Source organism: Brienomyrus brachyistius, unplaced genomic scaffold (genome assembly GCF_023856365.1).
Source record: "Brienomyrus brachyistius isolate T26 unplaced genomic scaffold, BBRACH_0.4 scaffold34, whole genome shotgun sequence".
In the NCBI taxonomy this organism is placed as follows: domain Eukaryota; kingdom Metazoa; phylum Chordata; class Actinopteri; order Osteoglossiformes; family Mormyridae; genus Brienomyrus; species Brienomyrus brachyistius.
The window spans coordinates 3595192-3609199 of NW_026042309.1; the positions used below are offsets into that span (position 1 = coordinate 3595192).

Sequence of the window (14008 nt, forward strand, 5' to 3'; positions counted from 1 at the left end):
AGTGTCTGAGGCAGGGTACGCGTGTGTGAGAGTGTCTGCGGCAGGGCACGCGTCTGTGAGAGTGCCTGCGGCAGGCTACGTGTGTGTGAGAGTGTCTGAGGCAGGGTACGCGTCTGTGAGAGTGTCTGCGGCAGGATACGCGTGTGTGAGAGTGTCTGCGGCAGGGTACGCGTGTGTGAGAGTGTCTGCGACAGGGTACGCGTCTGTGAGAGTATCTGCGGCAGGGCACGCGTGTGCGAGAGTGTCTGCGGCAGGGTACGCGTGTGTGAGAGTTTCTGAGGCAGGGTACGCGTCTGTGAGAGTGTCTGCGGCAGGGTACGCGTGTGTGAGAGTGTCTGCGACAGGGTACGCGTCTGTGAGAGTATCTGCGGCAGGGCACGCGTCTGTGAGAGTGTCTGCGGCAGGGTACGCGTGTGTGAGAGTTTCTGCGACAGGGTACGCGTCTGTGAGAGTGTCTGCGGCAGGGTACGCGTGTGTGAGAGTTTCTGCGACAGGGTACGCGTCTGTGAGAGTATCTGCGGCAGGGCACGCGTCTGTGAGAGTGTCTGCGGCAGGGTACGCGTGTGTGAGAGTGTCTGCGGCAGGGTACGCGTGTGTGAGAGTGTCTGTGGCAGAGTATGTGTGTGTGAGAGTGTCTGTGACACCCCACCCCCAGTGCATTAGGTGACCTGCCCCACCCAGAGGCACAGGGGAAAAGAACCACTCCCCCAAAATAGGGGCTAGTGGAAGTGGCAGGACTGGGGGGCGAGTGAAGTCAGTATTTAATGTGAGGAGTTGTAGAGGGGAGAGGAAAAGAAAATGAGATAAATGCAAAGAAGGAAAAAAAACAAAGACAGGATTGTATTTATATATGATGGTTGTGGATGATAGGAGCCGTAATTGTCAAAAAAAAATTAGTGAATAAAAAATGATCACACATATACACGGCTCAAAAAAATTTAAGGAACACTGAAAACACATAAGATATCAATGGGGAAAAAATATATATATATATATACTGAAGTAGACTGAGGGGTGGCATGGCTGGTGCAGTGGTTAGCACTGTTGCCTCACACCTCTGGGACCCGGGTTCGAGTCTCCGCCTGGGTCACATGTGTGTGGAGTTTGCATTTTCTCCCCATGTCGTCGTGGGGTTTCCTCCAGGTACTCCGGTTTCCCCCCACAGTCCAAAAACATGCTGAGGCTAATTGGACTTGCTAAATTGCCCATAGGAATGCGTGTGTGAGTGAATGGTGTGTGAGTGTGCCCTGCGATGGGCTGGCTCCCATCCTGGGATGTTCCCTGCCTCGTGCCCATTGCTTCTGGGATAGGCTCCGGACCCCCCGCGACCCAATAGGATAAGCGGTTTGCTAAATGGATGGATGGATGGATGGATGGCTGAAGTAGACTGGGTAATGAAAGGATGCCACATCGTTTAATGGAAATGAAATTTCCATGAAAACCTACAGAGGGCTGAATTCAGAGACACCCCGAAAATCAAAGTGAAAAATGATGCAGCAGGCTAGTCCATTTTGCTGAAATTTCATTACAGTAACAGTATCATACTCTGTAGTTTGTATGGCCCCCACATGGTTGTATGCATGCCTGACAATGTTGGGGCATGGTCCTAATGAGACCACGGATGGTGTCCTGGAGGATCTCCTCTCAGATCTGGACCAGGGTATCACTGAGCTTCTGGACAGTCTGAAGTGCAACCTGGTGGCATCGAATGGACGAAACATAATGTCCCAGAGGTGTTCTATTGGATTTAGGTCAGGCGAGCGTGGGGGGCAGTCAATGGTATCAATTCCTTCATCCTCCAGGAACTGCCTACATGTTCTTGCCACATGAAGTCGGGCATTGTTGTGCACCAGGAGGAACCCAGGACCCACTGCACCAGCATAGGGTCTGACAGTGGGTTCAAGGATTTCATCCTGATACCTAATGGCAGTCAAGATGCCGTTGTCTAGCCTGTGGAGGACTGTGCGTCCCTCCATGGATATGCCTCCCCAGACCATCACTGACCCACCACCAAACCGGTCATGCAGAACAATGCTGCAGGCAGCATAACGTTCTCCATGGCTTCTCCAGACCCTTTCATGTCTGTCACATGTGCTCAGGGTGAACCTGCTCTCATCTGTGAAAAGCATAGGGCGCCAGTGGCCGACCTGCAAATTCTGGTATTCTATGGCAAATGCCAATCGAGCTCCATGGTGCTGGGCAGTGAGCACAGGGTCCACTAGAGGACGTTGGGCCCTCAAGCCACCCTCATGAAGTCTGTCTCTGACCAAACAATCAGAAACATTCACACCAGTGGCTTGCTGGAGGTCATTTTGTAGGGCTCCAGCAGTGTTCATCCTGTTACTCCTTGCACAAAGGAGCAGATACGGGTCCTGCTAATGGGTTAAGGACCTTCTACGGCCCTGTTCAGCTCTCCTTGAGTATCTGCCTGTCTCCTGGAATCCCCTCCATGCCCGTGAGACTGTGCTGGGAGACACAGCAAACCTTCTGGCAATGGCACGTATTGATGCGCCATCCTGGAGGAGTTGGACTACCTGTGCAACCTCTGTAGGGTCCAGGTATCGCCTCATGCTACCAGTAGTGACACTGACCGTCGCCAAATGCAAAACTAGTGAAAAAACTGTCCGAAAAGATGAGGAGGGAAAAATGCCAGTGGCCTCCACCTGTTAAACCATTCCTGGTTTGGGGGTCGTCTCATTGTTGCCCCTCTAGTTCACCTGTTGATAATTTCATTAACACCAAGCAGCTGAAACTGATTAACAACCCCCTCCGCTACTTAACTGACCTGATCAATATCCCAGAAGTTTAATAGACTTGATGCTATACTCTGATTAAAAAGTGTTCCTTCAATTTTTTTGAGCAGTGTATATTAATACATAGATATGAATGTCCATACATACACAGACAAACTTTCATACATATCTGTAATGATTGAAACATACAATACATGAATCAAACAGTAATAATAATAATTAATAAAAATAACAGCAAAAAAGTAAGGGGGCGGTGGGCGTTGAGGTAGCTTTTATTCACAAAATAGTTTGCTGCAAACATCAGCAAACATACATCCATCCATTCATTTTCCAAACCGCTTATCCTACTGGGTCGCAGGGGATCCGGAGCCTATCCCGGAAGCAATAGGCAGGGAACAATCCAGGATGGGGGGCCAACCCATCGCAGGGCACATTCACATACCAGTCGGGCAATTTAGCAACTCCAATTAGCCTCAGCATGTTTTTGGATTGTGGGGGAAACCGGAGTACCTGGAGGAAACCCCACGACGACATGGGGAGAACATGCAAACTCCACACACATGTGACCCAGGCGGAGACTTGAACCCGGGTCCCAGAGGTGTTAGGCAATAGTGCTAACCACTACACCACCTTGCCTCCCCCAGCAAACATACAAACAACCAGAATTCTAGAAAAGTTCTTTATGTTTGAATGAAATAACAAATAAAACATTTTCAAATCACATGAGCCTATATTTATTCACAACAGAACATAGATAATATTACAAATGTTCAAAGGCCGAAGACCTGTATTGGATGCCCGTGGTCTTCGGGCCCTCAGACGACTCTGCATCACTCATCGGCATGATTGTGTCAATGACATTACTAAATGGGCCCAGGAATACTTCCAGAAGGCACAGTCGGTAAACACAATCCGCCGTACCATCTGCAGATGCCAGCTAAAGCTCTATCATGCAAAAAGGAAGCCATATCTGAACATGGTCCAGAAGCGCCGTTGTGTCCTGAAAACTCATTTGAAATGGACTGTTTCAAAGAGGGAAAGTGTTCTATGGTCAGACGAGTCCAAATGTGACATTCTTGTTGGTAATGAAGGGCGCCGTGTCCTCCGGGCTAAAGATGAGGGAGACCTTCCAGCGTGTTATCAGCGTTCAGTTCAGAAGCCAGCATCTCTGATGGTATGGGGGTGCATAAGTGCATACGGTATGGGCAGCTTGCATGTTTTGGAAGGAACTATGAATGCTAAAAGGTATATAAAGGTTTTAGAGCAACACATGCTCCCCTCCAGAGGACGTCTGTTTCAGGGAAGGCCTTGTGTATTTCAGCAGGACAATGCAAAACCACATACTGCAGCTATTACAAGCACATGGCTTCGTCGGAGAAGAGCCCAGGTGCTGAATTGGCCTGTCTGCAGTCCAGATCTTTCACCTATAGAGAACATACAGTAATTACCTGTGACACCCATGGTGCACTGTGAGCAGGTATACAGGCCCACAGAGCATGCAGATAATTATCTGTGACACCCATGGTGCACTGTGAGCAGGTATACAGGCCAACAGAGCATGCAGATAATTATCTGTGACACCCATGGTGCACTGTGAGCAGGTATACAGGCCCACAGAGCATGCAGATAATTATCTGTGACACCCATGGTGCACTGTGAGCAGGTATACAGGCCAACAGAGCATGCAGATAATTATCTGTGACACCCATGGTGCACTGTGAGCAGGTATACAGGCCAACAGAGCATGCAGATAATTATCTGTGACACCCATGGTGCACTGTGAGCAGGTATACAGGCCCACAGAGCATGCAGATAATTATCTGTGACACCCATGGTGCACTGTGAGCAGGTATACAGGCCAACAGAGCATGCAGATAATTATCTGTGACACCCATGGTGCACTGTGAGCAGGTATACAGGCCAACAGAGCATGCAGATAATTATCTGTGACACCCATGGTGCACTGTGAGCAGGTATACAGGCCAACAGAGCATGCAGATAATTATCTGTGACACCCATGGTGCACTGTGAGCAGGTATACAGGCCCACAGAGCATGCAGATAATTATCTGTGACACCCATGGTGCACTGTGAGCAGGTATACAGGCCCATAGAGCATGCAGATAATTATCTGTGACACCCATGGTGCACTGTGAGCAGGTATACAGGCCAACAGAGCATGCAAATAATTATCTGTGACACCCATTGTACACTGTGAGCAGGTATCAGTACTGACTACTTTTTATATTGAGTCACATGTTTTATGTGAATTACTTTGTACTGAACTGAAGTTGCAGAATGTTGTCTCATCTGAGGAGGATTCAGTGTATTATGTGTGAGGTTCATTTTGGTTTTGATGCTGGATTCAGTTAGTAAATATTAGAAAAATTACATATTCTCAACTCGTATTCATGGATTAAGTCTTTGAATGTCATGAAATGACTGTTACTGAAAAGGAGGTGGAGATGTGTAATCCCTTTCTGTTACCGTGAGTGATAGTGAATAGTGATATTGTGAAGTAGGAAGTCCAGATTATTCCAGATTGGCGTGTATTTACAGGCTCTGAGAGTACAGTTAGTGATTTTAATGGCTTTCCACTGGGCTGTCAGTGCTGTGGAAATGGCAGCACTGTGTTGTTAAAGCAGTTTTGTTTCTTTAATGACATTTTGAGTAAGTCTGCATGTCTGAGATTTTTACAGTACAGCTGCTCCTGCTGTAACCATGAGCTGCTGTTACTGCTGTAGTGTGACCATTTAGTTGTCTTGCAGTTGATTTGCTAAGTAATAATTAAGAAAAATGAGCTCGTAATCCACCTTGAGATTTACTTTTCTGTAATGTGGAATGTTTGATTTTGTGTTTTTGTTTTTCCAGCAAAAATGTGACATTAATGAGTTTGAAAGAATTTTTCTGAAATTATTCTGGACGAGTAATTTTATTTTTATTGATTGAAGTGGGAGACTCATCTATTGTTTTGAATAAGGGGGTGTAGTTGGGGATAACCAAGTCAGACAGCCTGTGGGAGATGTAGATACCCAAGTACCGGATATTTCCAGTGTGAAATGGACCATCCTGATCAGCCGAATCCCAGGCATCTTCAGACAGTGAGAATATTATGGGTTTATTTTCCGGTTTATTGTATAGTTTGATATATTTTGAAAAGGTATTAATAAAATTTTAATTTCATATATTGAGGGTTTCATAAAAACAGCAAGATATCATCTGCATAGAGATTAATTTTGTGTTGACTTATTAGTATGAATTCCATTTATTTCACTATTCTGTCATATTGCTGCCACAATTGTTTCTATGAAGATGGCAAACAGTGAAGGAGAGACTGGGCATGCAGGCCGTCTTCCCCGTCGGAGTGTGAATGCAGGTGATGTGATCCCATCTGTGACACTGTAGCTTTGGCTGAGGTGTACAGTATTTTAACCCAGTGGGTGAACGATTCTCCGAAGCCAAATCTATGCAATGTATTAAAGAGGAATGTCCAACTGACTGTCAGATGCCGTTTCTGCATCTAATGATGTAATCATGGTTTTAGTGTGGGTATGCTGAGCAGTATTGACTAAATTAAATAATCTATGGATGTTGTCCGAGGCATGTCTGGTCTTGATGAAATCTGTCTGATCAGGATGGATTATAGTAGGAATGACTGTCTGTAACTGAGTGGCGAGAGCTTTTGTAATGATTTTCAAGTTATTCATTAATGAGAGTGGCGGGTAACTGGAGGGTTGTGTTGGGTCTTTATCAGGTCTCAATAACACTGTTATGGCCGGTAACTGGAGGGCTGTGTTTGGTCTTCATCAGGTTTCAATAACACTGTAATGGCCTATAGATTTCTGCAGGGTAACCACCCGGTCTGGCGACTGGTTGTTAGGCATTTGGTTGAGGACCTTATGGAGTTCTTCTGATGTTAATGGTGCATCAAGCAGAGGTGGAGATTTCAGGTGTAGGGAGTACAAATCCAGACCAAGATTTTGTTTCAACAAACCAGTTGAGTCTCTGTGACTGTGAATCTTTATATTCATCTGGTTGGTTGAAACAAAATCTTGGTCTGGATTTGTACTCTCTGGACCTGAAATCTCCACCTCTGGCATCAAGGGCATCTGCTCTTTCATTGGTTAATATGGGTAAGTCTAGATTATTTAAAAATGATTCTATATCAACTGGATCTGGTTCTTCTTCTGAGAAGTATAGGTTCTTATAAAATGTTCAAAAGATGTTAATTTTGCATGACTATTGAAATATATATTAGAGCAGTAACGTTTAATTAAAAGTAATGCTTGTAATGATGAGGTGATCTTATTTATTGGAAAATTTTTGTCTGTCTCCCTGCAGGCTGTCAGGCTGTAGAGTCACAGAAGAAGGCTGTTCTTCCCTGGCTTCAGCTCTGAGGTCAAACCCCTCACACCTGAGAGAGCTGGATCTGAGCTACAATCACCCAGGAGACTCAGGAGTGAAGCTGCTCTCTGCTGTACTGGAGGATCCCAGCTGTAAACTGGAGAAGCTGAAGTGAGTACAGAGTGTGTGTCTGACACGCTACAGATACTTATGCATGTATGTGAAGAAGAGGCACCAATAAATAAATGGAAACAGCAGTACTATGTCATTCTGCTTCTCCTATAGTGTGGATTACGGTGGAGAGTGCAGGACCAGACCAGGCTTACAGAAATGTAAGTGTCTTTGCATGTTTTTATTAATAATACCATAAATACTATGTTATGGTTGTATTCACACAATTGTTGTGATGAGTGTGGCTTTTTGCACTGTGTAGATGGATTTCCATGTTTGTGTTTAGGTGAGTTTCTTATCATTTTAGACAACATCCAAACGAGAAACAAAAAATCAAAATCATCACCAAAAACACTATCAATTCATTTATCCATCGGTTTTTAAAATATTTTTTACAAATGCTTTATAGCTGCTTGTATTATCTTTGTGTTTGTGTGGGAGTGTAGGATGGTTAAATATATTCTGAATTAGTTATACATCTTTAATTTCACAAAAAAAGAATCCTTTGCATTTGTTATTTTTGCGGATGCCGTGAGTGTATGTGTTTTCTGTGTGAGATTCGTTAGTATTGTCCTAAGGAGGCACCTGTAGGCAGTGAGACCGGACTCTCTCCTCAAGTGCAAAATGTGAATTTGCATTTTTACAGGGTGGTTCTGGAACATCCTTAATATTCATGAGAGAATATTACTGATTGGTCACTGAATCACCTAAACCAGGGGAGCCCAAATCCAGTCCTGGAGGGTCAGAGTCCTGCACATTTTTGGGTTTCCCCTCATTTAACACACCTGATTCATCTCCTTGTGCTAATAAGCACACAGCTCTTGAGCTGAATTATTTATGGTGGAACAGGGAAAGAACTTTGCTACACAGGGCACCGGCCCCCCAGGACTGGATTTGGACACCCCTGCTTTAGGTAGAAGAAACAGGCAGCACAAGTCGATGTTAACTGGCCAATGAGGTAGTGTCCCTCTCATAAATATTAATCAGCCAGCCAATCATGTAGGGCTTCACTCGTGAATATTAAAAAGTCCTCCTGATCCACGGTGCTAAAAGAAATTAGCGCCCGGGACTCACTGGATGTGCGGCGGAAAATATCAAATTTCATTTCGGCGCCCATGTTAACAGATTAGAGCGGCCGCGTGCGTGCGCGAGATGCGGGGCTCACGCCTCGCGGCAGCGGCGCAGCATCTACAGTCACGCGCGCGGTAAGCGGTTCTCTATGGAAGCGTATTGCATTCATCTGGGAAAAATTAATTCTGTTTTTCCGAATTAATGAGATAATAATCCCGTTTTTCAGAGCAATATTTTTCTGACTTAATGAGAACCTTCCTGTTTTTTATGATGCACGATCTGTGCCGGAATCATCGTTTATATCAGAATCCAGGTCCAAATGTTTATTAAATATCACTTTAAACGTGTAATAATATTACTTAAATATTCTGTTATTGATGGCCATTTTCGAGCCGCACGCGTCGGAATTAGCGGTTTGAAGGAAAGACACTGACTTTAGTATTGATCTCTGGTGCCGTTTTGTGGTAAATATGCTTGTGATGAATATGTCTGATGAATGTCACTGCTTTGTCATTTTTAATTAAATTAATTAAGCTGTTAGTTTAGCTCGCGCCCCATTTTGGCGGCTCTTCCCGCCGCCGTCGCGCGCCCACTTTATGTTTCATAAACTTCAGTTCCCGCTTCGTTAGGGGAAGCTGTGCTGTTTTTATATCGTACAGAAACATAAAGTACAGGCGGCCTGATGGGATTAATAATTCTTCCTCCTGCCTACAGACTCCTGCCAGCTGACGCTGGACCCCAACACAGCAAACAGATTCCTGTCTCTGTCAGGGGGGGGCAGGAAGGTGACAGGGGGGGCAGAGCAGCAGCCATATCCTGATCATCCAGAGAGATTTGACAGCTGCCCCCAAGTTCTGTGCAGAGAGAGTCTGACTGGCCGCTGTTACTGGGAGGCTGAGTGGGATGGATATCGAGTCTGGATAGGAGTGACTTATAAAGGGATCAGGAGGAAAGGAGGGAGTGACTGTGGGCTTGGAGACAATGACAAGTCATGGAGTCTGTGGTGTGATACTGACAGTTACTCTGTCCTGCACAATAAGAAAGAGACTGTCATACCCATACGGCCCTCAAGCTCCCGCAGAGTAGGAGTGTATCTGGACTGGGGGGCTGGTGCTCTGTCCTTCTACAGAGTCTCCTCTGATGGACTGACCCCCCTGCACAGATTCACCTCCTCATTCACTGAGTCCCTCTATCCAGGGTTTGGGGTTTATAGTAACTCCTCAGTGTCACTGTGACGTGTTGCTGGTTCTCCTGCAAAAAGGTAAAATCTCTGCTTTTTAACCTTTATTATCCTTTTTACTCTGAAATGTACAGTACTGTGCAAAAGTCTTAGGCAGACAAAGAAAATGATGTTTAGATTATCCTCCTGTTGGTGTAAAACTATGATATGATGCCTGTCAAAGTGTGTCAGCTTCACCATTTCAGAACCTCTGCTAAAATCATCCTAGTATTTGCAGCGACCGTCCAGTGCAGCCATGTATTTTTTGACTTGGCCACTAACACACCTCATACAGCTAGTCAATCTCTCACTGACTTTTTGAACCGATATATTTAATTATTTAATTGAGCTGTTGGTGAAATTTAACAAAATCGTGGAACGGCTGATGTGCCCCTGAGGAGAAGTTTGGGAACTGAAGCGGTGTTCATCTAGCCATCCAACTAGATATCAGTAACTTTTTAGGAAACAGAAGAAATTATTACTAGTTTTTATTATGTTACTCTTAATTTGCACATGTTCTAATGTTAAATTGTGTTTTTTGTTCTAAGCCAAAGTACACTTGCTACCCAGATAAACAGCTTTAAACATTTCTTTGCACGGCCTAAGACTTTTGCACAGGACTGTATGTTTGACAGAAAATAAATGACTGTGTTCAGTGAGCTGAATAAACATGAAAAATATTGTTTCATACGTTTTCTCTCTGACTAAAATGTAATTAAATGTAATCCTGATTCGGGGGGGCTTTCCCTCTCCCCTGTATATGTACATTACTGTATTTCCTCCCTGTCCAATGACAATAAAGGCTTTCTGTTCTGTCCTATTAATGTCCTGCTTCAGCGTCACCCAAAGCATAACTGAGTAACATAATGAAACCACAGTCTGCTGGATTAAGTTAAATTCACTGTATTACTGCAGCTGAACATAACTGACACAATGACTGTCAATCAATGTGTATAATAATCATTTAACTAGAGACATAACAGACCGAAAAGAAAACTGGAAAATATAATTATGTCCTATTACTATTCTGCTTCAGTGGATTAAAGTAAATAAAATTATTATTAAGATATTTAAATAAATAAAGAAATTTGATTTGTTAAATAATTAACACCCTTGCCACCCCCACCCCCCAGTAATAGGTCTGGTTGCTCCCCCGTTGGACAGAAGAGGCAGTTGCCCAGGCAGCCTTGCCACCCCCACCCCACTGTAAAAGGTCTGGTTATGCCCCCGTCAGACAGAACGGGCAGGTGCCCAGGCACCCTTACCCCCCCCCCCCACCACGCTGTAAAAGTTCTGTTTACTCCCCCATCGGACAGAAGGGGCAGGTACCCAGAGACCCTTACCCCCCCCCACCCCACTGTGAAAGGTCTGGTTATGCCCCCATCAGACAGAACGGGCAGGTGCCCAGGCACCTTTGCCACCCCCACCGCACTGCAAAAGGTCTGGTTATGCCCCCATCAGACAGAACGGGCAGGTGCCCAGACACCCTTACCCCCCCCCACCCCACTGTAAAAGGTCTGGTTATGCCCCCGTCGGACAGAACGGGCAGGTGCCCAGGCACCTTAGCCACCCCCACCCCACTGTGAAAGGTCTGGTTATGCCCCCATCAGACAGAACGGGCAGGTGCCCAGGCACCTTTGCCACCCCCCACCGCACTGCAAAAGGTCTGGTTATGCCCCCATCAGACAGAACGGGCAGGTGCCCAGACACCCTTGCCACCCCCCACCCACTGTAAAAGGTCTGGTGATGCCCCCGTCGGACAGAACGGGCAGGTGCCCAGGCTCCCTTGCCACCCCCACCCCACTGTAAAAGATATGGTTATGCCCCCCTCAGACGGAAAAGGCATGTGCCAAGGCACCTTAGCCACCCCCACCCCACTGTGAAAGGTCTGGCTACTCCCCCGTAGGACAGAAGGGGCAGGTGCCCAGACACCCTTGCCACCCACAGCCCACTGTAAATGGTCTGGTTCTGCCCCCGTCAGACAGAGCGGGCAGGAGCCCAGGCAGCCTTGCCACCCCCACCACACTGTAAAAGGTCTGGTTACTCCCTCATCGGACAGAAGGGGCAGGTACCCAGAGACCCTTGCCACCCACAGCCCACTGAAAAAGGTCTGGTTGCTCCCCCGTCAAACAGAATGGGCAGATGACCAGGCAGCCTTGCTACACCCACCCCACTATAAAAGGTCTGGTTATGCGACCGTCAGACAGAATGGGCAGATGACCAGACAACCTTACCCCCCCCCCACCCCACAGTAAAAGATCTGGTTATGCCCCCTTCGGACAGAACGGGCAGGAGCCCAGGCACCCTTACCACCCCCCCACCCCACTGTAAAAGGTTTGGCTACTCCCCCGTAGGACAGAAGGGGCAGGTGCCCAGGCTCCCTTGCCACCCCCACCCCACTGTAAAACATCTGGTTACTCCCCCGTCAGACAACGGGCAGGCGCCCAGGCACCCTTACCACCCCCCACCCACTGTAAAAGGTCTGGTTATGCCCCCGTCAGACAGAATGGGCAGATGACCAGGCAGCCTTGCTACACCCACCCCACTATAAAAGGTCTGGTTATGCGACCGTCAGATAAAGGACAGATGCATAGACCCCCTTGCCACCCCCACCCCACTGTAAATGTTCTGGTTATGTCCTCCTCAGACAATAGGGGCAGGTCCCCAGGTTCCCTGACCCCCCCCCCCCCACACACTGTAAAAGGCCTGGTTTCTCCCCCGTTGGACAGAATTGGCAGCTGCCCGGGCAGCCTTGCCACCCCCACCGCACTGCAAAAGGTTTGGTTATGCCCCCGTCAGACAGAACGGACAGGTGCCCAGGCACCCTTGCCACGCCCATTTAAACAAAGATGGCCGCGCCCTGTGGCCTGTACTACGAAGCGGGGTATCTGGCTTATCGGGGTAACTTTGCGAGTAACTTGATGACGTGTGGTGTAATTTCGCGATTAACCCGTACAACGAAAGGTAGGTAGGTTTTAGTCAAGACATGTTGCTATGGCAATTTACGATAAGTCTCAAAACTTTCGAGCAGTTTTTGTTCTTGGTTAAGTTGATGTTTCTGCGTAAGTCAGCCCTATATGAGCACCGCCCCTCCAACTACATTAGCGCACGAATCGTGAGGAACTCTCTCTGTCAATATGTATGAAATGGAGCAGTGGCATATAATATGCATACAATGTATTAATTAATAACTGTTAGAGAGAAAGTTATTCTGAAACCCAAAGGGTGTGCATTGTTCCCTGTTGTCCAATGACCAGGCAGACAATGTGCCTGTCTTGTCTAGTTTCAAAGTTATTAACCCATTCATGTATTGATCCATTGCACATTATACGGATACATTCGAACATAAACGAATTAATTAAAATTCATACGTAAAGCAATCTGGGAAACAAAGGGGTGTGCAGCAGTCGCCATGAGGCCAAAATGCTAAACCACCATGTCATTACAGCTGACAGGACCTATTATATTACCTATAAATACGATTTTGCACAAATCACGAAATGGTTTGAAGCGCAAAAATAATCCGTGTACATCGTTGTCTGTGTACTGGACATCACAATTCTGTAATTAAAACGCCCCACATTACTTCTGTTAAATGTTATTAAAGCCAGAAAACTGAATATCGAATATGTTAACTGCGGTGACGGACTCCTAGTCGTTTTTTCACTACACATATGCTTATGTTTTGTCCTGTTGTAAATCATTTGTTTGTTAAACAATGGCTCATCTGCCATTAAGTGTAATATTAACAGACATCTTTTTCTATTACTACTATTGCATGTGAAATCGTACCAGTTAAGTTATTGTTAACATTAGGTTTACATTATGAGTAACATCACAGTAATGGAATTTTAAGGAGCATTACATTACTTAACAGCAAATAATAGGCTTACTTCTTAATTGTGTCGCATCTGTGATGCTCTGTATTTATTAACAGTATTTTAATTCTTTTCAGACAATACTTCATAGTCTAATACTTATTTTATTTATGCATTTACTCAGTCGGCAATACCTTGCCAACAAGCCTGCCTGCTTTTCTTGGCTGCAGTGGTATTGGACTTTCTTTGCAACACTGATTTAAACTCCTCATAGCCCTGATTACGGTACGGTGTCCCCATCACTGCACTGAGACATTGGGATCCACACAGACCACAGTATGGGGTAAAATGTTGGCCACAGCAGCACGTCAGTAACATGGTCATCCTAAGAATGTACCCAATAAAGGACATTCAGCTGGCCCTCCAAAGAACATCCTCAGGCTGTCCCTTGTTTATGTCCCTAGCATTACTGGCAAAATGTCAAATGTTAATTATTTAGAAAAGGGGATTTACCTGGGCTTAATGCACATAATATGTTCACAGAATGTCCTGAAAATGTCCTTAAAAGGTCCATAACTGGTCCTCTAGACGTCCTTAGGACGTCCCTAAAAGTCATCTTAGGAGAGCTGTTCA

At 45.9% G+C, this 14008-nt stretch overlaps 1 protein-coding gene across 1 annotated transcript in view; it reads left to right on the forward strand.

Moving 5' to 3' along the window:
• LOC125721584 (NACHT, LRR and PYD domains-containing protein 12-like) overlaps nucleotides 1-14008 on the forward strand; it is a 499105-nt gene that overhangs the window by 25700 nt on the left and 459397 nt on the right. Inside the window, exon 10 of the mRNA XM_048997542.1 lies at nucleotides 7094-7267. Coding sequence (XP_048853499.1) covers nucleotides 7094-7267 — 174 coding nt within the window. The remainder of the gene's footprint in view (nucleotides 1-7093; nucleotides 7268-14008) is intronic.